Below are 21,996 nucleotides of genomic sequence, written 5' to 3'. Positions count from 1 at the left end.
GGGGGGGGGGGGCGGCGCGCGCGTGAGCTTCTGTCTTCATGTTCCCTTGGGCGGGATGCGGCGAGCGGCGGTGAGGGTGTGTCTAGAGGCGTCCATCCTAGCAGCGGGGGGGCAGCGAGCGGCGGCGGAGGTGCTGGCGGCGGTGAGGGTGTCTCGGAGGTGTCCATCCTAGCAGCGGGGGGCGGCGGAGGTGCGGGCGGCGGTGAGGGTGTCTCTGAGGTGCCCGATGCGCGCCTGGTCTTTCTTCCAGGCGGTCATCACGGCGCCATCGTTGACGCAGACGACGTACACCTTGTCGATCCCCGCCTCCTCAAGCCGGCTGCGCGCGGCACACACACGGGCGGTCGGGCCGGCGGGCGGGGCGGGCGGGCGGGGGCGCAGCGGCGGGCAAAAGCGGCGCGGGCGGTGCGCGCCCGTCGATTTCGGCCTTCTTGAGTCCGGGGACCTGGCACGTGGATCAGGTGGGCGTGAAGGCGCCAGGCAGCGTCACCACGAGCACCTTGCGGCCCGTGATTAGCGAGCCGGTCTTCACGGGTGTGGCCGGGTTTGGGCCGCCAGCAAACCCAATGTGCACCACCGCGTCGGTGGGGAAGGAGTCTCCGACCGTGACCGTCATGGGCTTGGTCCTGAAGCACGCGGAGCCGTTCGGTGAGCAGGCCGAGGACGCCTGGGCACCCATTCGCGATGTGGGAGAGTGTCGCCGGCGACTCCGCCGGGGGCTGGAGGGGGGCAGAGGCGACCTGGAGCCGGGCGGGTTTCTTTTCTCGAGGTTCTCGAGGTGGATATCCTTTGGCCGCGTTGGGTAGCGAGGATTGGTGTGACGCGATCCACGCAGGCGTGGTTTCTGGCGGCCGACCGTCAGTGCACGGAGTTGCCCCTTCTCCGACTGCCCCGGCTAGTTCCAAACAACTTGCTAAAAATCTCTCTCTCTCTAGTTGCCGAGTTTTGCGGGAGTGACCCCATGCGTGCGTCAAACCCGAGACCTAGCGCGGGTCGGTGGGTTGGAGGGGGGCTCGCTGCAAGGAAGGGCTGTGTAAGAAGCCGATCCCCGTAGTCCGCCCCGCTCCTCCCCATCGGGCCGCATGAGCGGCCACGCCTCGCAGATTCGTTTTCGCGCCTGGGTCAGGCGCGCGGGGCATCCCCCGGGTCGCTCGACCAGCGATCCGAAGAGTGGCCGCTATGCGAAGGAAAGAGTGGGGCCCTCGACGCCTCACCTCGTGACCACGGCGCCGCAGGCGCCTGTTGATAGGTCCAGATCGCGCGCCATCACCGCCACCGTTTGAGTCCGGCTCGCCCCTCGGGGGCGCTTCGTTCAAGCGTGCTGTGACCTCGTGTGTGTGAGTGTTGAGGTGATACGAGCGCGCGTACGGGTACGCGGCGCGCGTGCGTGCGTGTGCGTGCGCCGTTTTTTAGTCTCTTCTATAGTGATTAGTGTATAGACGGGGCAGCGTGGGGCGAGACGATCTGGCATGGCGGCGCGCTTGAACTGAACGCCTGCAATCGTCTCTCGCGGGAAAAGGCGGAAGCGCCGCCAGCCAGCTGGTGCTGTGAATAAATAGCAGGCGAGGCCCGTTCACGATCGTGCTTACGGGATGTCTCCTCCCAGTTAATTATTTTGCATGAAAGAAAAGCCTGCAACATTTTCGGCATGTCCCGGCAGGGCGGCGGAGTTGGCTGCGCTTACCGATCACAAGCCATAGGCCCAGCCTGCCAGAAGCGAGTGCCACCGCCGCAACAGATCCTCTCAGCCGACCATCTCGTCGACAAGCCACTGCGCGCCGTCGTACTGGCCGACGAGCAGCAGGATGTACCGCACGTCGGTGCCTGCGAGGGCATGTCGCGGACATGTCGTGCGTCGGGTCCGACGGGCGGCGGGGAGAGTGCCGCCGCTCGGCGCACCGATCGAGCGGGAGTACTCCGCGCTCCACTTAAACTCGTTCATCAGCCCGAGCCGCTGGCGGTCAAAGTTGATGGCGACGAAGTCGCCGTTGGCGTCGAGCACGGGCGAGCCGCTGTTGCCTCCGACCGTGTCTGTCGAGTAGCACACGCAGCACGGCGTCGCCGCCACGGCCGTGTCTGCGGCGCAGAGGTCCACCAGCCGCTGCGGGCAGTCGAAGTCTCCGCCCTCGCCCTTGACCAGGTCGGCGACCGCCTCGCCCGCGCCGCTGAGCTTGGCCTCAAGGTGCTTGTCCACCAGCCCGCCGAGCGTGGTCACGGGCGTGTGCTGCACCGCGTCCGCGGCAGAGTACCCCTCCACGTGGCCGGCCGAGAGGCGGAGGCAGCCGTTCGCGTCCGGATAGAAGGCCTCGTCGGTGGCGACGCTCTTCTGCAGCTCGAGCAGCTTTGCGGTCAGCTGGTCGCGCTCCGAGAGCAGCGCCTTTGTCGCGTCGCGGTCGGCCACGTACGCCGGGTAGAGCGCCGCCGCCGCCGCAACCGCCGCGTCGCGACGGCACACAGCCTCCGCCGCTCCGCCGTCGCCCTTGCCGCCCTCGCCGCCCTCGCCGCCCTTGCCGCCCTCGCCAGCCAGCAGCGGCTGGACGAGGTCTCCGCCCCCGGAGAGAAGCTTCTCGAGGTCGTCGGCCGCGAGAGTCGCGAGGGCGGGCAGCGCCGCCGCGCCGCCCTCGAGCGCCACCGCCGTCGCCTCGAGTGCAGCGAGGTGGTCGGGCAGCAGGCCGAGAGGCAGCTTGGCGGCGGTGCTGCACGCGCGGCGCAGCAGCGCAGCCTCGTGAGGGGGGTGCAGGTCCGAGAGCCGCTTGGCGAGACGCTTGACGAGGAAGGGCAGGTTGCGCGCGCGGTACGCCGTCTCGCGCTCGCCGTCCGGCTTCGCCGCCTCCACCGCCGCCTCGTGCACCGCGTGCCCGACCGCCAGCAGCGTGGACCTACAGGAAGGTTCCAGGAGAGGTCTAGGAGAGGTCCTCGTGCACCGCGTGCCCCACCGCCAGCAGCGTGGACCCGTGGTAGACCCCGCGCATCCCGTCCAGCGCCTAGGGTTCGGGTACCGTGGGGGTGGGGGTGGGGGTAGGTGGATTCGGGTACCGTGGGGGTCGGGGATGGGAGCCTCCGAGAGAGTTGCGCCCTCTCGCAGCGTCGCGTAGACCTCGGCGAGGCGGCCGAGCAGCGGCGCCGCCTCTGGCCGCGCGGCGCAGAGAGCCTTTGGGGAGATATGGGGGAGATATGGGGGAGATATGGGGGAGATATGCTCTGGCCGCGCGGCGCAGAGCGCCTCCTCCTCCGCCCTCCGCTCCGCCTCGAGACGCAGCTTCTGCATCATCACCCGCTTGCCCACCGACCGCTTGTGTTCGTTGGCGAGCCCCTTCTTGGCCGAGCCGAGCTTGAGCGCGGTGGCGCGGTCGGTGGCGTGCTGCGCGATGAGCCGCAGCTTCGCCCCGAAGTCGGAGACCAGCTGGGGCACCGCCACCTCGAGATATGGGGAGATATGGGGAGATATGGGGAGGTATGAAGTCGGAGACCAGCTGGGGCACCGCCACCTCGAGATATGGGGAGATATGGGGAGATATGGGGAGGTGTGAAGTCGGAGACCAGCTGGGGCACCGCCACCTCGAGATATGGGGAGATATGGGGAGATATGGGGAGGTATGAAGTCGGAGACCAGCTGGGGCACCGCCACCTCGAGATATGGGGAGATATGGGGAGATATGGGGAGGTATGAAGTCGGAGACCAGCTGGGGCACCGCCACCTCGAGATATGGGGAGATATGGGGAGATATGGGGAGGTATGAAGTCGGAGACCAGCTGGGGCACCGCCACCTCGAGATATGGGGAGATATGGGGAGATATGGGGAGGTGTGAAGTCGGAGACCAGCTGGGGCACCGCCACCTGGTCCGAGTACGCCAGCCGCGACGCCGGCGCGTACCGCATCGTCGAGCCCGGGAACCCGAGCAAACAGACGAAGTCGCCCGGCGAGACGCCGCGCGTCGCAGCGCGCAGGAAGCGCTGCGGCTTGTACGGCACGTTGTCCGGCGAGTGCTCGGCGGCGGAGCCGTCGGGAGCGACGTACGCGCGCAGCAGCGTAAAGTCTGCCGTGTGGCGGGGCCACTCGAAGTTGTCGGTGTCGCCGCCGAAGCAGCCGAGGGACATCGGAGGCGCGTAGACGAGCCGCACGTCCCGCAGCCTCTCGTACGTGAAGAGGACGTACGTCCGGTCGGGCCACATCTCCTGCACCTCGCACCGCACCGACGACTCTCCCCCCGCGCCGCCCGCCTCCGCCTCCCTCGCCAGCTCCTGCGACCGATCGCGGATCAGGTTGGGGAGATATGGGGAGATGTGGGGAGATGTGGGGAGATGTGGGGGAGATATGCTCCTGCCTCCGGTCGCGGATCAGGTTGGCGCGAACCAGCGGGTCCGGCTCAGCCCGCACGTCGGCGAGCCGGTCGCTCACGTCGACGCACGAGCGCGTGATCCAGACCTGGGGTCAGGGTCAGGGATGAGGTCAGGGTCAGGGTCAGGGTCAGGGCCAGAGGGAGCCAGTACCTCGTAGTCGGCGTCGGCGATCTCATCCGCCATCGAGCGCGCGACGAAGCCGTCCGCGAGGAGGTCCTTGCCCGCCGTCGAGGCGCGCCGCACCGCGTCGAGCGCCACGTGGTGGTTGGTGATGATGAGGCCGCTCTCGCTGATGAAGGAGCCGGTCCCGCCGCGGCCGGCTGGGCCGACACTGACAAGAGCGTCCGAGAGGCACGCCTTGTCCGTGCTCGTCCCATCGATCTCGGAGGCCGGCACGCGGAGACCCATCGCCTGCCAGAATAATCGCCGACGTATACCGTCCACCCTTTCTCTCTCTTCTCCGACGTCCACCAAAAACCTGCAGCGACGGCTCAAGTGCACCAGTCTCGGTGATTGGCCACGAGCGGAAGCGCGACTTGGTCATCATGGCGGCCGTCATCGACAATGAGCGGGCGAGGAGGAGGCCGACGATGCTAAGGCGGGCGGTCCAGCGCATTCACTGCCGTTGCTGCTGCGTGTGGTGGCCGCGTGAGCGCGCGGGATTTCTTTTTATTCTGAAATTCTTTTTGCGTGCAGAAAGAAACAAAAGAAGAAAAGAAAAGCCGGGATCGAAACCGCGCGGCTCCGAAAAACCGCGTTTCCTCTCCAGCAGCTCGGGAAACGTCTGCCGGCAACTCAGGTCTCAGCACGTCTTTGGTGCGCACAGGTCAGTCCAGACAGGTCGGCCACGCCGCCTCCTGACGACCGCGGCGAGCCGGCTGTAGCCCCCTCTGCCCTGAACAAACAAACCCGCGCCCACCATCCGGCACAGATGCTCGTCTGGCGAGGCCAAGTCCAGCACTTGTGCATGCAGGATCGCCGCGGCCTGATCGGCGAAGCGCCGTGACGCGCGACCACACCTGCCACTATGGTCGCCAAACAGGATCTGCACGCGCGCTCGCGGCAACGTGCTGCTCCCGTTCCACTCTTGCCGGAGCCTTTGGCCCGCTGCGGCGATGGCCTTCCAAGTAGGCGGGCGTCGAAGGCTCGCGTCGTGCTGGGAGATGGCGTGCAGCAGCTGCTTTTTCCCTCCTGGCAAGAAATAGCAGAGCTGGTCGCCCAGCCGTAGGTGAACAGCTATTGTTTCTGGAGCGGTGAACTCCGGGCGGCACGTCTGTGCCAGGAGCAAGTCCAGAGTCGCCGCATCTTGGTTGCGCGTCCGGCACGCCGCGTATTGCGCTGCTAGGCTCGTTGGCCAGCGAAGCAGGTGGTAGTCGAGGTCCGGAGGCGTATCGCGCATGTACATGTCGCCCAAGCGATAGGCGTGCCAAGGCTCAGTCGCAGCCATTGCTGCAGTCTGCTGGAGCATGCGAATCGAGAAGTTGTCGGCGCGCATTCGCCTGCGACTGCGACGCTTGCGATGCGTTGAGAGTGTGCACGCCAATCCTTTGCCCTCTGGGCCTACGGTGTGGAGCTGCGCGAGCACCTCCGTTGTGCGAGGCATCTTTGCTCCCTTTGCTCTCATTTGCACCTCAGGGTCCGTGGCCGTAGACGGTCTCGAGGACGGTCGAGGCGCTGCTTCACTGCCATTTCGAAGTATGCACGCCACATCCTCCGACGATTGGCAGCTCCGCCCTGTCCGCAGGATCGCGGGCATACAACACTGGTTTGGACCGCCGGGGCGAGCTGAGCAGCCGTGTCCGCCGCACAAAACACAGTCCCCAAGCCTCGACCCACCTACGGCGTTGTCGTGTTGGAGGGTGTGTGGGCGACCTTCCTTTGAATCAGGAGCGTCGCCGCGTGCCGCCATCGCCCGCCGTGTGCTTCTCTGCCGGTGAGCGCGCGACGCAGACACCTTTCGTCAGAGGGGGGGAGGGTGAAGCGCGAGCGTTTCGTCGACCTAGGAGCCGCGGCAAGCGGCATGTAGCCCACTGATAGCCCCGACCCAGGCCTCGTAGCTTCAGATCCCGAGAGCGCCGGGTCGAGATAGCCGTCGCGAGACCTAAACTCGAAAATAAAATGGTCAGCGTGCCGACTCGAGAACGGTGCCTTTTATCAAACCATGCTGCGGGTTCGCAAAAGCGCGTACCCATTTTTGCACTTCCCGCATCCATAGCGGCCGGTGGTTGCTTCTCCGGTGCTTGACGGCTGTCGCGGAGCCCGACAGCCGCGACAGCGGCGGCCGGGCCAAGGAGGCGGCCGAGCGGGTGCTGCTCGTCGAGCCAGCGGCTGCCGCTGGCGACGAGGGGGGTCCGGACCCGCGTTTGGGGGCGGGTGGTGCACCGGCTCGATGCCGGGCGAGCGCAGCGCCCTCCAGTCGGAGCGGCTCGGGCGAGCGAGGCGGTGGCTCTATGGGCGTTTGAGGGGCGCCCATCGCTTCTCGCAGCTCGGCAACGCTGACTTTTGGGACATCGACGATACACCGTCGAATAAATCTCAGATTTATTTTGCATGACCTGCCAGAGAACACAGCCGTGAGGCGTGACACCAAGCCGGCATCAAGCCACCACGGCTACAGATGTCTCAACTGGCAGTTGAATCATAATGTTTCCACTCGACCAAAAAAGGAAATATCTTTCAATAAAGCGGCGGGGGCACGCGCACGCGCCGCTGCACTCAGGCGAGGGACTTCAGCACACTCTCCACACGCCGTGGCGGGAGCTACGACTATAGCACGCACACAACGGCGACTACATCAAGACAGCGAAAGCCTGATTTCGCACCGCCGCCATCAGAGCCACCGCCTCCCACGCGCCCACTGCCGGGTCGTACCGCTCCACCGAGCTGAGGCCCAATCCGCCTGCGACATAGAGCTTGCCGTCGAGCGCCGCCACGGCGTGAGACTCCCGCGCCGCCGCCATCGGCGCCACCGCCTCCCACGCATCCAACGCAGGGTCGTACCGCTCCACCGAGCTGCCGCTGTCGTCGTCGCAGCCTCCCACAGCGTACAGCTTGCCGTCGAGCACCGCCACGGCGTGATCATACCGCGCCTCTGCCATCGGCGCCACCGCCTCCCACGCGTTCGTCGCCGGATCGTACCGCTCGACCGAGCTGAGGTAGCCGTCGTCACAGAAGCCGCCCACAGCGTACAGCTTGCCCTCGAGCACCGCCACGGCGTGAGACTCTCGCGCCTCTGCCATCGGCGCCACCGCCTCCCACGCATCCAACGCAGGGTCGTACCGCTCGATTGACTTGAGGGCGAAGGTGGCATCCTGTTCCTGTTCGGCATCCTGTCCGCCCACCGCATACAGCTTGCCGTCGAGCACCGCCATGCCGTGAGCATACCGCGCATCTGCCAGCGGCGTCACCGCTTCCCACGCGTTCGTCGCCGGATCGTACCGCTCCACCAGGTTGGAAGGTGCGCCGTCGGCCACAGACTCGCCGCCCGCCGTGTAGAGCTTGCCATCGAGGACCGCCGTGCCGACTACCCTGCGTGCCGTCGGCATCGGCGCCACAGCCTCCTCCTCCCACTCGTTTGTGGACGGGTCGTACCGCTCCAGCGAGTTGACAAACTCGCCACCGTTGGTGTGGCCGCCGATCGCGAGCATGCATGGCCTCTCGCGCTTCGGCAGCGTCTCCTTCCAGCCGCGGCGCCACGCGCGGCACGTCCCCTTGGCAGCGTGCGCCGCGGTCGGCAGCTGGGCGAGGATGTGCGGGGCGAGGTCCGGCGAGAGGAGGACGGAGAGGACCGACTCGGGCTGCTCCACGAGCCGTGCGGCGTGCTCCTCTTGACTGTGGCGAGTGCCCTCTTGACTGCCCATGCGCGCGAGGCTGTGTAGGCATAGCCTCGAGAGTGCCAGCAGCCAATCCAGCATCTTGATTATTGCGAGGAGCTCTGCTCCGGGGCAAAGAATAGTCCGCGCCAGTCCGCGCCCTTGTCGTGCCAGTGTGCTTTTTGTGAGAGAGGCTTGTATTTTAAGAATTTTACAACAAAACTCCCTCGCACGACACTGGGCACAGGACTGGGCACGGGACTGGCTCGCACTGGCACTAACACAGGTACACCACTTATTTTAAGAATTCAAGAACGGAGGGATGGGAGGACGGCACGCCGCCACCACACAGGGATTTTAAGGAGAGGGGTGTGATGCGCTAGCCGTCGCCCACCCTTGGGCGTCCGCCTCTTCCTATCTCCGCCGGCAGCGCGAGCTGCCGGCCACATTGAGCGGTTCGTCCGCGTCGCGCACTCGTCCCAACCGGGGGCCGCTGACTCGTTCTGCGCGCCAACGGCTGGTGACGCTGTGTTGCCCTTGAGCTAGTCCGTCCCCGGTCGCCTAGCCTCTGCGCTGTCTGGCGAACGCCTCGTGTATGCCATGCGCGCGGACCACGCTTGCGTGGATACGTGGCTGGCAGGCTGACCCGTGTGCGGGGTAACCCGCGCACGGGGAAGCTTCACGGGTTCGAGTCGCCAAACATTAAGCAGCGGAGGTGTGCCGAGGGGGACCGGGAGGCGGTAAGCCGTCGTCGCCCGGCGCTGCATGCAGCACCGTGGCGATGGCGCTAAGAGGTTCCTCTTTTCCGCGCCCCCCCCGCAAGGCGCGCGATACACACTCTCTTCGCAGTCTCTCGCAGATTCTCGCTGCGACCTTCATGCCAAGGTAAGGTAAGGTAAGGTAAGGTAAACTTCTCCACACACACGAGGTGGTGGGGCAAGGGGGGGCAACCCTCGCGTCTCCATGTCTAACGACAGGAGCCCCACGGCATGGTGAATCCTTTGCGTGGTCGCCGTCACGAGAGGGCGCGCACTAACGGAATAGAGTTTGCCACGGGACTGGCGCGCACTGAAAAGAATTCGTAAAAAATTAGAAAACAAAAGAATCTTCAAATAATCTTGCCCGAGTGCTCCCGAGGGCGAGGCTCTCGCGGCTTCCTGCTTCCTCGCCAGGAAATCCCTGTGGCTGTCTGTGCCTGCGGCCTCCATATCACCGATATCAGACTACCCATGAAAGAGCTTCCTGCCGTCGCGTGTATACCTCCGCGTTTGTGTCCCGGAAACAAAATGAGCTCGTTTGTGTCCCGGCGCGTCAGGCTTGGCTCCCTGGATCTGTTGAGCGCACGACAGGCGACGACCTCGCCAGGATGGTAAGGTAAGGTAGATTTCCCTCCACACACACAAAGTGGTGGGGCAAGGGGGGGCGACCCTCGCATCTCCACGCCCGGACACGGGCAGGAGCCCCACGGCATTCAAAGTGCAAGCACTGGCCCGGTGCACGTGGGTGAGCAGCCTGCCCCTCCCTCCCGACAAACCAACTCCCGCACACAGGAAATCCCTGTGGCTGTGCCTGTGGCCATATCAGACTACCCATGAAAGAGCTTCCTGCCGTCGCGTGTAATTCTCCGCGTTTGTGTCCCGAACGCGCGTGTATCGCGATTGTTGCATGTGCATGTGCATGCATGTGCATGTGCGTCATCGGAGCAAAATCACAATCTGTGAGAGCTGAGACTCATGTGCGTGTGCGCTGGCAAAATTCGACACCGCGCTAGAATATCGCCGGAGAGGGCTTGGCGTTCACTCGCATGCAGGCGACTTCGACGGCCGCGGCGTCCACAGCGCGATCGAGGGAGAGCTCGAGCACACTCGTGCGCACCGCCTCTGCTGCCAGACTCTCGTGCAGCGCAAACTGCCGCACGGCCTCCTCCTTCACTTCGGTGCAGAGGCCGAGTTCTCGCGCTGTGCCGATGAGCCTCTGGGTGAGTGATGCGCCGCTCTTCTCGCTCCTGTCGGGCGCGGAGAGGAGGACCCGCGGCGGCGAGGACGCTTCCAGTAGCCGCCGGACGGTCAAGGCGAGAGGCTCTATGCCGCCGTGGTAGGCCACGTCGCTCCCAAGCACAAAGTCGAAGTCGCCACTCGGCAGCGGCTCGCCAAACGCGTACGACGCGGTGGTCACGCTCGCCGACGGGTACAGGCCGCGATTGCGATCGATGTTCCGCCGAGCAAGAGCGAGCACGCCCGGCGGCCCGCCATCGGTGAGGAGCGCCAGCCGTGCGCCGAGGCCCGCTGCGAAGATGCCACACGCGCCGGTGCCGCAGCCCAGCTCCAGGACTGAGGCGCCGCGCAAATCCAGGTTGGCCGCGACCCAGCGGCACAGCGCGTGCGAGGAGGACCAGACCGTGCCTCCCGTCCCGGCATCCTCCAGGTTGGCCAACTCCAGCGTGACGCTGCGGCCGCTCGGCAGTGGCGGGAGGCCACGATGGACGAGCAGCGGGCGCGAAGCGGCGGCGATCGTCGGCAGGGCTGTGAGCGCAGCGACGAGGGCTTTCGGCATCGTCGAAGGGGTGTACTGGCTGCTCCAAAAAAAAGAAAGGAGGACCAGGTGAAAAGTGGCAGGTGGAGTGGTCTCTACTGCCGCGGCGCCCCTGTCGGTTCGGAGGCGCCCGGCGGCCGCGCCAGCCTTTCGAGTTCGCGCGGATTTCGTGAACTCCGAACTCGAACGAGCCCCGGCGGGGCCCAGCCCGAACCTCGAAACTGAACGGACCGCCACGGCTGTGGAAGGCGCGAACTGCGAAAACGAACGAACGTTCGTGAACTCCGTTCGAACTTAGGTGTTAGGAAAAAGAAAATCGGCGCAAAAGTTCGTTCGTTCGGCGTGCAGTTCAGCCACGAGCCGCGCTGAACGAACGAACTCGCGCAACTGCGCCACGTGCGCGCGTGCGGACGCGGTCTGGCCCTCAATCTCAGGTGCCCATATACACAGGCGGCACTAGCACAGTTCTGTCGGTCCGCGACAGTCTCTCTGCAATCTAGCGGACTACGGGCGCGACTACCCCGGTGCGCCGCCGCCCGCCGCGGACCATTGAAGGGGGGGAGGGGGGGGGGCCGCTCAGCCTCGACGCCTCCTTGCTCACGCCTTCGCGTACTTGGCGTGGTTTTTGCGCATGTACTCCATGAAGGCGCTGTGAGCAGGGCCGCCCTGTGGTGCCTGGGCGCCGTGCGTGCTGACTGGCGAGTAGAAAGGGCGACGGGGGCTCCCCGAGGCGTCCAGGCGTACCAACCAGGGACTATACAGGCCTGCAGAGCCAAAAAATAAATATTGCGGTTCGTTCGCGGTTCGTTCGCAGTTCAGACGAACTTCCCTGGTATCCTCGGCCTGCGGGTGTGAAGCGGGCGGGGGGGAGGAGAAAAGAAAAGGCTCGAGTTCACGACTAGTTCGAGGGTTCGGGCACCCAAGGGCGAACGACCGAACCGATGCAGCGAACCAAGGGGATGCGTCCAGAGCGAACTCCGAAACCGAACGAACCGCGAGTTCACCGAACTAGTTCACGAACCAGTTCGCCAGTTCGCGAACTCGAAAGGCTGGGCCGCGCGCTTGGTGCCGACGCCGACCGGCTGCTCTCGCGGCGCCGAGGCGTGCCGCTTCGGTCATGACTCGCCAGAGGTCGATACTCTGGACGACCCATAGGATGCCACGAATGCCTGAAGGAGAGGGAGGCGAGGCCTGAGGCAGGCTCAGCTGCTCTCGGTGATCCCACTTTGGTGGCTGAATGAAGGACCCGATCGATGGTCCTGTCACATGATGACGACACGCACGAGCGACACACAGACACAAACAGGCTCACAAGACACACAGCCAGCGGTCTGCCACACACCCTGAGTAGGCGTACACACAACTCAAGGCCACATCCTCCCTGTTGCCCCCCGACTTGCGCGGAGCACTCGATAAAAGACCGCCGCCGCTCACGCCTCCGCCGCCTTCCATCTCGCCCACGCCTCCGCCGCCCTCCACCTCTCCCATGCCGCCCCCCCGCCCTCCACCTCGCCCACCCCTTTGCCACCACCCTCTCCTTCGCCGCCCCTTCGCCCCCACCGCCCCCCTACTCCACCCTCGCCCTCCCCCCCGCCCTACCAAACCACCCACCGCCCGCCCATGCCGACTTCCACCCTCCCAACCACCCACCGCCCGCCCATGCCGACCTCCACCCTCCCACCGTCCTCCCCGCTTCCCGCCCCTCCGCCCTCGCCATCCCCCATCTGTGCGTTCCACTCCGTTCGCTCCCTCCCGCTTGGCGCCCATCCCGCCCTCCGCCCTCGCCCCCCGCCCCTGCCCTGGCTAGCCTGGGTGGCATCTCCCCATTATCACGCGCCAAGTGGGAGGGAAGTGGACGGGGCCCTGAGCCGACCTAGCCCCAGACGGAACGGGGCGCCCAACACGCAACACGTGCCCGGATTACTGTGCCTTCCCGGGTGCAGCCTTTCGGTTCGTGAAGGGTCGGTGCGAGTCGTGCTTTCCTCAATCCCCCGCCCTCCCCCGCCATCTCCGCCGCTTTGGCTCTACAGCCACCACCGGGAGGCGGCGAGGCGAAATCAGACTCGGTCGAGAGACCCCAGATTGGCATCCATGCCTCTCTGGACAGGGTGGCCCGCCACAACGACCCCTGGAATTGCGACTCGCCGCTTTCCTCCCGCTGTGATTCTGTGTGAGCTCTGTGTCTTGTCTGCCAGAGTAGGTAGGTAGGTAGAAAGGTGAAGAACAGCCAGGCTCGGACTGGACACCAACGCGGTATGGGTGGACGCTGGACAGATGATGACGACACGCACGAGCGACACACAGACACAAACAAGCTCACAAGACACACAGCCAGCTGGCTGCCACACACCCTGAGTTGGCGTACACACACATAACTCAAGGCCACATCCTCCCTGTCGCCCCCCCCAGCACTCCAAGGTGCCAAGAGAAACAAACAAGGGCACAACAAACAACAGACAACAGGAAGTGACATGTGAGGCTAGAGCAGCATGCTCCACCTCTAGCAATCTCTCCGGCCGGCGGGGCACTGCCAAATTCGATAAAAAGAAATCGCGCCTGCGGTAGATTGCGGCCGGCCCAGAGCGGCTCTTGCCGGCCGCCGCCGATGGGCTTCTTCGGGCGCGGCAAGAGCTCCAAGCGCAACACCGCCGCGCCTCCGCCCGGGCCGCCTCCCCCCCCGGCGAGGTGCGCCTGCGGCAACTTTGCGACGTCGGGGAAGGAGGACGGGCTGTGCAACGCGTGCCGCTCGGCAAAGGCAAAGTACTCGGCGCCGACGCCGGTCGAGACGGCCGCCGCCGTCCGTGTGCAGGCTGTAAAGCGCGGGCAGCTCTCCCGGCGCGAGAGCACCGTGCGGCTGCTGTCGGTCATCGCGGACGAGGACGCGCAGATTGCGGCTGCGATCGGCGGCGTGCTGACGGCGGCGAACTACGCGGAGGTCATCCTCAAGGTGCACGAGTTCAAGCGCAAGCTCCTCGCCATGCGCGTCATACAGCGCCGCGCCAGGGCATCTATCGATGCTCGGGCGCAAACGCCTCGCAGCGAGCAGCCTCCGGTTGTCTCTCGGCGGCCAGCAGACGGCCGCACCGCCTCCGAGCCGCGGGCGGCGCCCCTTCACGCGCGCAGTTGTGAGCAGGCCGGCGTACGACCGCACAGCCTCCGAGCTGCCGTCCCGCGAAGCCGCCATCATGCAGGGCATCAAGCTGCTCGACCAGAGGATACTGGTACGCTCGACACAGACAAACCCACTCAAAGAGCAGATCACATCAGAGACCCCGGGCTCGCGGCGCGGGAGGGGGCACTGTGTGCGCGTGTGTGCTAATGGGCACGCGGCTCTGCTCTCTTCGCCACATCTCGCCGCATCTCGCCGCATCTCGCCGCATCTCGCCACATCTCGCCGCATGCTGGTGGCGGGGGGTCGCGGAATGCCTACCCTCGGACAGCCGCGCGAGACGGCGGGCACTTCTCCTGTAGGTGACGGGCCTGCAGCAGGAGATCATGAAGGACGACGGGAACTGCCAGTTCCGCGCGCTCTCGTACCAGCTCTACGGCACGCAGGATCGGCATGCTGCCGTGCGCGCGGCGACGGTGGCGCACGCGCGTCGCAATCCCCCAAAAGGCGCGGCGGCGTCTCTTCACAGCTGCGGCTGTGAATAGGTGGCGCACATGCGCCTCCTCCGCGAGGAGTACGGCGTCTTCTTCATCGACGACGAGTTCGACGCGTTCCTCACAAACATGGCACGTGAGAAGACGTGGGGTGACGAGCTGACCATCCGCGGCGAATCAACTCTTAATTCGCTGCCAATCAACTCTTAATGAACTCTTGATTAGGCGACGAGCTAACGATCCGCGCGGCGGCGGACCCTAGAAGCGGACTACGTATTCATGTCTCCCAACCAGCACTCGAGAGGACACGTGTTTCACTCTGTTCCGCCGTATTCCGATGTATTCCGCTGTATTATTGCTATTCGTTGTCTTCACGCGGTGCTCTGAAGACGCGTCCCGATACCGTCTTCCCGCCTTGAGGTTGGCGTATTCAGCACGTAGGCGGCGGACGCGTTTGGGTGCACGGTGCATGTGATCACTTCGGACGCCGAGAACTGGCACCTCCGCTACACGCCCGCCGGCATGGCGCGCCAGCCGAGCTTGGCAACGGCCGACTTGGCCGACGGCTCCGGCGCCGGCCGACGGCTCTTCCTCACCTACATCTCTCCCGTGCACTACAACTGCATCCGCCGCACCACGGCGCCGCTGCTGGCGGTCGCGCCGCCACCAGCCTTCTGAGGCCGCCCGTGAGCCGTGTCGGCGCACTCCCAGCACTTTCAGCAGAGGGGAAGGGGCGTGGTGTGGGGTTTAGATGTCGATTTAGCGGTGGTGGTCTCGGTCCTCACCGTGGTCGCGCTCATGTGAATTTGGAGATATCAGCGTACAGAACACATACGTACATGCTCAACACGCAAAAAAAGCCACAATGCACAAAAAACCGGACCCCTAGGCCAAAATTAACAAACACACCACAGCGGGGCGGAGACTGTCTCTCCGAGATATAAGAGGGCTACACAGCTAGGATGTGCAGCTTTAGGGAGGGACAGGTTCGCAAAGCAAACACAGGGATGGCTACGAGGTTTTATGGCTAGGAGGGCTTTATGGAACCGGCTGCCCTGGCTCCCAACCATGTTGCTCCCAACTCCAGTCCGGGCGAACGCTCTTGTGGATGGAGCGGGCCAGGCCCTGGTCGAGGCGTTGTGGCAAGGAGCCAGCCAGCGGGCCCAGTTCGAAGTGTGCTACATGCACGATACCCCACCTTCCCGGTCTCCACAGATTAGGGTGGGCGTAGCTCGGACTGTGCCTGTCTGTCAGGGCACCACCCTCATCGAAGAAGAGCCGATCCACGCTGCCGTTGTACCTCGAGAGCAGGAGTGGCAGGTAACGCATGTCCTCCGGGATGTGGCCATCAAAGCCGATGAAGACCGACAAAGATCTGGCGCGCTCCTTGGCCACCTGTCGGCGCGACCACGATTCAGTGGCATCGTATAGCATTCGGACTACTAGCAAAGAGGTCAGCAACCATGCAGCGCTCTCCGCACACGACCGCGTTGCGTGGGGCGAACGGATGGGCCGGGGCGTGCTGGACGAACTAGGCTCAGACTCGCACCTTCCAAAGACGGCGTAGCCACCGTTCGCTCATCTGCGGAGGCCAGACAAACCAGAAAAAGGCGCTGAGGTCCGCAAGCTCCGGCTCGTCCAGTTCCACCGTGTCAAAGTCCTTGCACAGGACGGTGATGCCACGGCGCACAAGGGAGTTGCAGTACTTGGGAGTCCTCTCGATCGCGATGTAGCCTTTTAAGGTGCGCGCGATGCAGTCGCTGACGTCCCCATTCCGGGTGCCAACCTCTGCAAGTTGGCCGCCTGGACCGAGCCGAGACGCGAGGTAATCCACGATCACAAGAGGGGAGCGAATGGGGTACTTGTCGACAGAGCGAAAGCCGGGAAGGTCCAAGCACAGGGACGTCCCGACGGTCCAAGGTGGCCTGTCGCCTCTCACAGACCGAGGATGCCTGTCGCCTCTGCCCTCGGCCGGGTTGGAGGTGAGTGCCGCTGCTGCGTGCGCCCCCGGCCTGAGTGTGACGTTGATGTGGTGGTGGAGGGTCAGCCGATGCCCTGCAGGCGCTGCAGGTCCAGTGGTACGGGGGGGCATGACGATTGACGTGGCGAAACCCAGCCTTCGATGTTAATTGATAAAACAAGGAAGACACACACATGTTATTTTTAGGAGTGTAGGTATGTTGTTGGCAAAGGAAGACACAGAGCTCACACAAAATCACAGTGGGTGGTAAGCGAACGAGTCACTTATTTTTTGTTATTTTTTAAGGTCACACAAATTCACAGTGGGAGGAAGCGGCGAGTCGCAATTCCAGGGGTCGTTGTGGCGGGCCACCCTGTCCAGAGCCTGGGAGGTGGATCGACAAGTCGTATCCAGCCCGGGATGGGGTCTTTCGACCGAGTCTGATTTCGCCTCGCCGCCTCCCGATGGTGGTAATAAGGCAGGAGCCAAACAAAGCGGCGGAGATGGCGGGGGAGGGCGGGGGATCGATCGAGGAAAGCACGACTGACGACTCGCACCGACCCTTCACGAACCGAAAGGCCTCTAATTAGTAAAATTTTGAGTTGTAAAATCCTCTGGTAATGTACGTAATAAGAGCCGCAAACTGAAAGAATACACGGCGAGAGAGAGAGAGAGAGAGAGATACATACACGGCAGAAAGAATACACGGGGGGAGGGAGGGCGTAACGACTTGCTCGTTGTCGCGCGCGCCTTGCACACATGCCCTCGCGATCGGCCGATGCCGATGCCGAGACTCTGCCTCTGTGCTCGAGGCTTTGGCGCCATGCACAGAAGGAGGCGGACCAAGCGTCGCCGCTGTTTCTGACACACATGAGGCCGTCCATCAATCTGGTCGTGATGGCGACGCTGGGCTTGAGCTTTCTAGCGGGCTTTGTGCTCGTCCTTGTGCAGCATACTCTCTGGTGTACCGAGCAGAACGGCTGCGTGGTTCGCGTGGACTCGGTTGCGGACACGGACCTCTGTGCGCCGTCAACTGCCGTCGAAGATTGCCTCTGCACCAACCAGACACGGCCCAAGATAAAGGTCTCGGCCGGATGCCTGACATTTGATCTGGTGAACCAGCTCTCCGCCTTTGAGAGCGTGTGTGGCCACGACACCCTCACTGCTGCGATCAAGCACGTGGAGAAGGAAGCGAGCATTGGGGGCTGGGATGCCTCGGCACTGGTACAAAGCCTCTCCAACCATCAGCGCATCTGGGCTTGCTTCAACCAAACGGATGCCAGCGGTAAGCTCGAGGACCCCGAGGAAGGCTGCGCAAGATCCTTTTTCGACCGCTACTCGCTCACGGCTGCCGACGAGAACTGCGGAACCGACGAATCGGGGCCGGCTGCGGCCGCCGCAATTCGCACGCTCTTCTCCTACTTCACCATAATAGCCGCGTTGCATACGTCTCACGTCAACGAGCGCAGCGCCCCAGGACCGCTCGTGAGCCGTCTCAACCTCGCAACTATCGTACTCGGCGGCCACAAACGGTGGGGTCTAAATGGCGAGACCACCAGCGCGGCGGCGCAGCAGGGATCGCCGTTGCGGATGCAGACCCTCGCCATCACGATAGGTGCAAACCGCGATGACGGATCGCGCGTGTGGGCTCCGATAAGTGGGTTTGGCCCAGATGCAACGGTTTCTCGAGGCGGTGTGTCCGAGGTGGATGGAAACATTGACAGCTCGTTTGTCGGCGATCCCCGTTCAGTACAGCCGCCCGCGTCCTTCTTCGACGGCAAGACGAGGCCAGAGTGGCAACTGAACTGCACAGGCTGGCCTTGCCCCAGCCCGTGGGACGAAGATCGCGGCAAGCCGAGGCTTACCCTCTTCCTGCCCGTTCATTATGTCACTGACACGTGCCCGAATCGAATGCCCTCGTTCGAGGTCGATCAGCATGGGTGCGAGCACTCAGACTACGCGAGCTACTGGCCGGAGCCAGAGCCGTCGCCGGAGCCAGACACTACCCCTATGGGGCCGGGGCCGGTGCCGCTGCCGGTCGGCTCCCAGGCGAGCAATCCGCGTAACCCTCTCGCGATGTGGTCGCATGTCCAATGGAAGACCGCGGAAATGGTCCACGGATTCGACTGCGTCCGGCGACGGCCGTGGGTCTGCGGCTCCGACACTGGTTGGACCAGCGAGGACGGCTGGCTGCCTCAGCCCCGTTGTCCCGACGGCCAGCCGGGGTCAGTTCCCGGAGTACACGTCAGCAACACGCCCACCTGCTGCACGTATGCTCCGACGTGCGACCTGAGCGACGCGTGCCCCGCTGGCTACACTGCGATGTCTGGCCGTGAGATGGCCTTCAATCCGGGCGACCCCGTAGGTCAGTGCGTATCCGGCGGGTTCGGCTTGCCTTGCGCAGGTGCGAGCATGCACACGAGCCCCCCGAGCACACTCCGCTCCGGTCTCTTCACTTGCACGCAACGACACCGGAAGGGCTGGGTGGAGGTCCTCTCTGAGGCTTCCGCCACAGCCGGCCTGTTTTTGACGGCGGCCGTGCTGGGCACAGCGATACTCTTCTTCCCTTGCTCAAGGCCGGGGGAGCGAGGCCGTGTGTTTAGCGAGTCGATGGCCGTGGTTGACGAGTCGGGCCTTGCGTTGGCTGGCTCCATCTCCAAATGACAGTGATAATAGCGATAGATACGGATAATTAGAAGGCCCGCAAAGTGTGGGGCCTTTGGGGGGTCCCAACCCTCGCAACTCCACACCAAGACAGAGTGTGTGCGCAGGAGCCCCCACCGCGCCACGCGCCGTTCAAAGCGCCGGAGTGCCAATATGTGGGCCCATACCACGATCGAAGCAGCACTTCGCTCAGCCTCAGGGCGGGTCATACGCGCAGCGTAGCGTGGCTGTGCACTCTATGCACGTCAAAGTACATGTGCAAACACGCATTGCTCGCCGCGCCGGCGGCGCAGCTCGCGAGCACCAGACGGGCCCTAATGCTCCTCGCCGCCCGCACCCACACCCTCCTGCTCACTGCCCCGGCGCCCACCCCTCGATCTTCTTGGGCAGCAGCTGGTTCGACAGGTCCTCTCCGTGACCTAGGCAGCCGTGCTCGCCCCCGCCCCAGGTAAAGACGGCACCGGCGGTGAGGGCGAGGCTGTGGCTGCGTCCTGCCGACACAGCGACGACGTGCTGCCCAGCCAAGGCCTCGACCTGCTTGGGCAGCAGCTGCTCCTCCTCGTCGCCGTGGCCCAAACGGCCAAGGTATCCACTGCCCCAGCTCCAGACGGCTCCGTCGGCGGTGAGGGCGAGGCTGTGGACTGATCCAGCCGCGACAGCGACGACGCGCCGCCCAGCCAAGGCCTCGACCTTCTTGGGCAGCAGCAGGTCTACCTCGTCGCCGTGGCCCAGCCTGCCATCGACTCCCCTGCCCCAGCTCCACACACCTCCGTCGGCGGTGATGGCGAGGCTGAGCATCCACCCAGCCGACACAGCGACGACGCGCTGGTCAACCAAGGCCTCGATCTTCTTGGGCAGCAGCTGCTCCTCATCGTCGCCGTGGCCCAAACGGCCAAAGGCTCCATAGCCCCAGCTCCAGACAGCTCCGTCGGCGGTGAGGGCGAGGCTGTGGTAGTCTCCAGCCGAGACAGCGACGACGCGCCGCCCAGCCAAGGCCTCGACCTTCTTGGGCAGCAGCTGCCCCTCCCGGTTGCCGTGGCCCAATCGGCCATCGTCTCCATCGCCCCAGCTCCAGAGCGCGCTGTCGGCGGTGAGGGCGAGGCTGTGGGCGCCTTCTGCAGACACAGCGACGACGCGCTGACCAGCAAAAGCCTCGATCTTCTTCGGCTGCCGATGGTCCTGCTCGTTGCCGTGGCCCAGCTTGCCCCAGGCTCCTTCGCCCCAGCTCCAGAGGGCGCCGTCGGCGGCTAGGGCCAGGCTGTGACCCTCGCCAGCAGATACGCTCACGGCGCGCTCGCCGCCCAGCGCAGGCGGGAGGCGTGTCGGCGTGTTCAGCCGCGACACGCCCTCGCCGTGGCCGAGGACGCCTGGGGCGTGAGCCGGCGCCGAGCCGCACGACGAGAGCCGCCCCTCGCCGTCAATGAAGATGCTGTGCCGCTCGCCTGCCGCCGCCATTGCCGGCGGGTTGGACTCGCACAGCAGCGCAGCGAAACACAGCCACCGCACGGCGCAGCCCTCGCCCTCTGGCTGCGCCGGCAGCTCGTAGCCGCGCTCTTGCGCCCACAAGCGGATGGCCTCCACCACGAGCGAGGCGTGGAAGAGCAGCGAGACGGCCGCGACGCGAGCGATGTCGGCGGGGCTGTTGCAGCGGGAGAGGGCGCGCGCGAGGAGCTCCGTGGGGAGGTCGAGGAGGCGGGTGGGTGGCGGCGTGATCGGCGAGGGGGCGGTGGAGGTAGAGGCGGGGGCGGCGAGGCGTCGCGAGCGGCGCGGCGGGGTGGACATCGCGATAAAAAGAAAAATGCGAGAAGAAGAAAGACTCGCAAAACAAGAAACGCGATCCGACGCTGGCGCACGCTGTGGCTGGTTGCGGGGGTGCTGTAGGGGGGCGGCCTCCAGCATGACCCAGTCGACGCTCGCCTTCCCCTCCAAGCGCGCGCCGCAGGCCGGTTCGCCGCTCCGCCTCGCGCTCGAGCTCAACCCGGACGGCGCGCTCGTGTGCACGGGCGACACGGCTCCGCTCAAGGACTACTTGCTCAAGCCGCACGGTTTCGGGTGGGACTCGGCCTCGGGCCGCTGGCGGCGGCCCGGCCCGGGCGGCCGCGACGCGGCGCACCGCCTCGCCGCGCAGATGCAGGCCGACGGCCAGGCCGAGCTCACGTTGCTCGACCACGACCCTCAGCTGCCGAAGCACTCGCTCGCTGCGGAGCTCGCGCAGCTGCTTCCCTGCTCCGCCGCGTCGCCCGCGGGCAGCCAGGGCGCGGCGCCGCCCAGCTGCGGCGGCCAGAGCGCGCCGTCGTCGGCGCCCGCTACGCCCGCGCGCAAGACCGCTGGACCCTCCTACTTTGAGGGTGAAGACGACGCGTACGCTGCGGCGCTCGATTCGGCCATGGCGACCGCCGGAGGCGGAGGCGGAGGCGGCGGCGGCGGCGCGCGGGGGGCGGTGGTGCCGGCGCCGCTCTGCGCGCAGCACGGCCTGCCCTGCGCCTTCAACACAACGCGCAAGCCGGGCTCCGTAGATGCCAGCTCCGCCTTGTGCAGTGTGTTAGCGCGTCGATCAGACTTGAACACCACCACAGCTCGCGTGTGTTGCACGTCGGCGTGTGAGCTGACCCGAACAGCGCTCGCGTGTGCCTTTCGGCGCGCGAGATGGCCGCGACACACAGACTCCGCGTGTGCGCCTCGGCGCGCGAGCAGACCCTCCTGGCTATATCTCGGCCACATCTCCCGCTAGGCCGGGCCCCAACTGCGGCCGCGGATTCTTCCGCTGCTCTCAGGCGCACGCATCTCTCTCTCTCTCTCTCTCTCTCTCTCTCTCTCTCTCTCTCTCTCTCTCTCTCTCTCTCTCTCTCTCTCTCTCTCTCTCTCTCTCTCTCTCTCTCTCTCTCTGCTCTGCTCTCCTCTCCTCTCCTCTCCTCTCGCTCTCCTCTTCCCGCCTCTCCCCACCGCCCCTCCACGCGCCTCCTCTGCCCGCTCCCCCCCTCGTGGACGGCGTCTCTTCACACCTCGCAGCCGTGAGCAGGCGCCGCAGTGCCGCTCCTTCGTCTGGGCGGACGAGCTCGCGAGGCGAGATTCGCCGAGATCGC

The 21,996-nt window shown here is 65.2% G+C and overlaps 5 protein-coding genes across 5 annotated transcripts; 1 reads left to right on the top strand and 4 right to left on the bottom strand.

Moving 5' to 3' along the window:
- Nucleotides 1-457: 457 nt before the first annotated feature.
- EMIHUDRAFT_219912 (hypothetical protein) lies at nt 458-963 on the bottom strand (the record flags this gene model as incomplete). The annotated part of the gene is made up of 2 exons (XM_005758176.1): nt 458-626; nt 959-963. 2 exons carry the CDS (start codon nt 961-963, stop codon nt 458-460), a joined length of 174 nt encoding a protein of 57 aa, XP_005758233.1.
- A 638-nt stretch (nt 964-1,601) lies between these two features.
- On the bottom strand, nt 1,602-4,889 carry EMIHUDRAFT_453623 (Hypothetical protein; the record flags this gene model as incomplete). The annotated part of the gene is made up of 9 exons (XM_005758175.1): nt 1,602-1,824; nt 1,900-2,377; nt 2,540-2,879; nt 2,953-2,984; nt 3,098-3,151; nt 3,275-3,418; nt 3,821-4,243; nt 4,493-4,753; nt 4,821-4,889. 9 exons carry the CDS (start codon nt 4,887-4,889, stop codon nt 1,745-1,747), a joined length of 1,881 nt encoding a protein of 626 aa, XP_005758232.1. The 3' UTR covers nt 1,602-1,744.
- A 5,032-nt stretch (nt 4,890-9,921) lies between these two features.
- Nucleotides 9,922-10,707, bottom strand: EMIHUDRAFT_219908 (hypothetical protein; the record flags this gene model as incomplete). Its single annotated transcript, XM_005758174.1, has 1 exon — nt 9,922-10,707. One exon carries the CDS (start codon nt 10,705-10,707, stop codon nt 9,922-9,924), a length of 786 nt encoding a protein of 261 aa, XP_005758231.1.
- Nucleotides 10,708-11,283: 576 nt separating this feature from the next.
- On the bottom strand, nt 11,284-11,805 carry EMIHUDRAFT_219907 (hypothetical protein; the record flags this gene model as incomplete). Its single annotated transcript, XM_005758173.1, has 3 exons — nt 11,284-11,352; nt 11,431-11,529; nt 11,728-11,805. 3 exons carry the CDS (start codon nt 11,803-11,805, stop codon nt 11,284-11,286), a joined length of 246 nt encoding a protein of 81 aa, XP_005758230.1.
- A 1,449-nt stretch (nt 11,806-13,254) lies between these two features.
- Nucleotides 13,255-15,133, top strand: EMIHUDRAFT_438907 (hypothetical protein). Its single transcript, XM_005758172.1, has 5 exons — nt 13,255-13,749; nt 13,820-13,907; nt 14,158-14,271; nt 14,341-14,461; nt 14,729-15,133. The coding sequence occupies exons 1-5, from the start codon at nt 13,292-13,294 to the stop codon at nt 14,965-14,967; spliced, it is 1,020 nt and encodes a 339-aa protein (XP_005758229.1). The 5' UTR covers nt 13,255-13,291; the 3' UTR covers nt 14,968-15,133.
- Nucleotides 15,134-21,996: the final 6,863 nt, after the last annotated feature.

This window comes from Emiliania huxleyi (assembly GCF_000372725.1).
Source record: "Emiliania huxleyi CCMP1516 unplaced genomic scaffold EMIHUscaffold_88, whole genome shotgun sequence".
NCBI classification, from domain to species: Eukaryota; Haptophyta; order Isochrysidales; family Noelaerhabdaceae; genus Emiliania; species Emiliania huxleyi.
The sequence above is the reverse complement of the archived record's forward strand: the minus strand, read 5'-3'. Positions and strand labels throughout refer to the sequence as shown.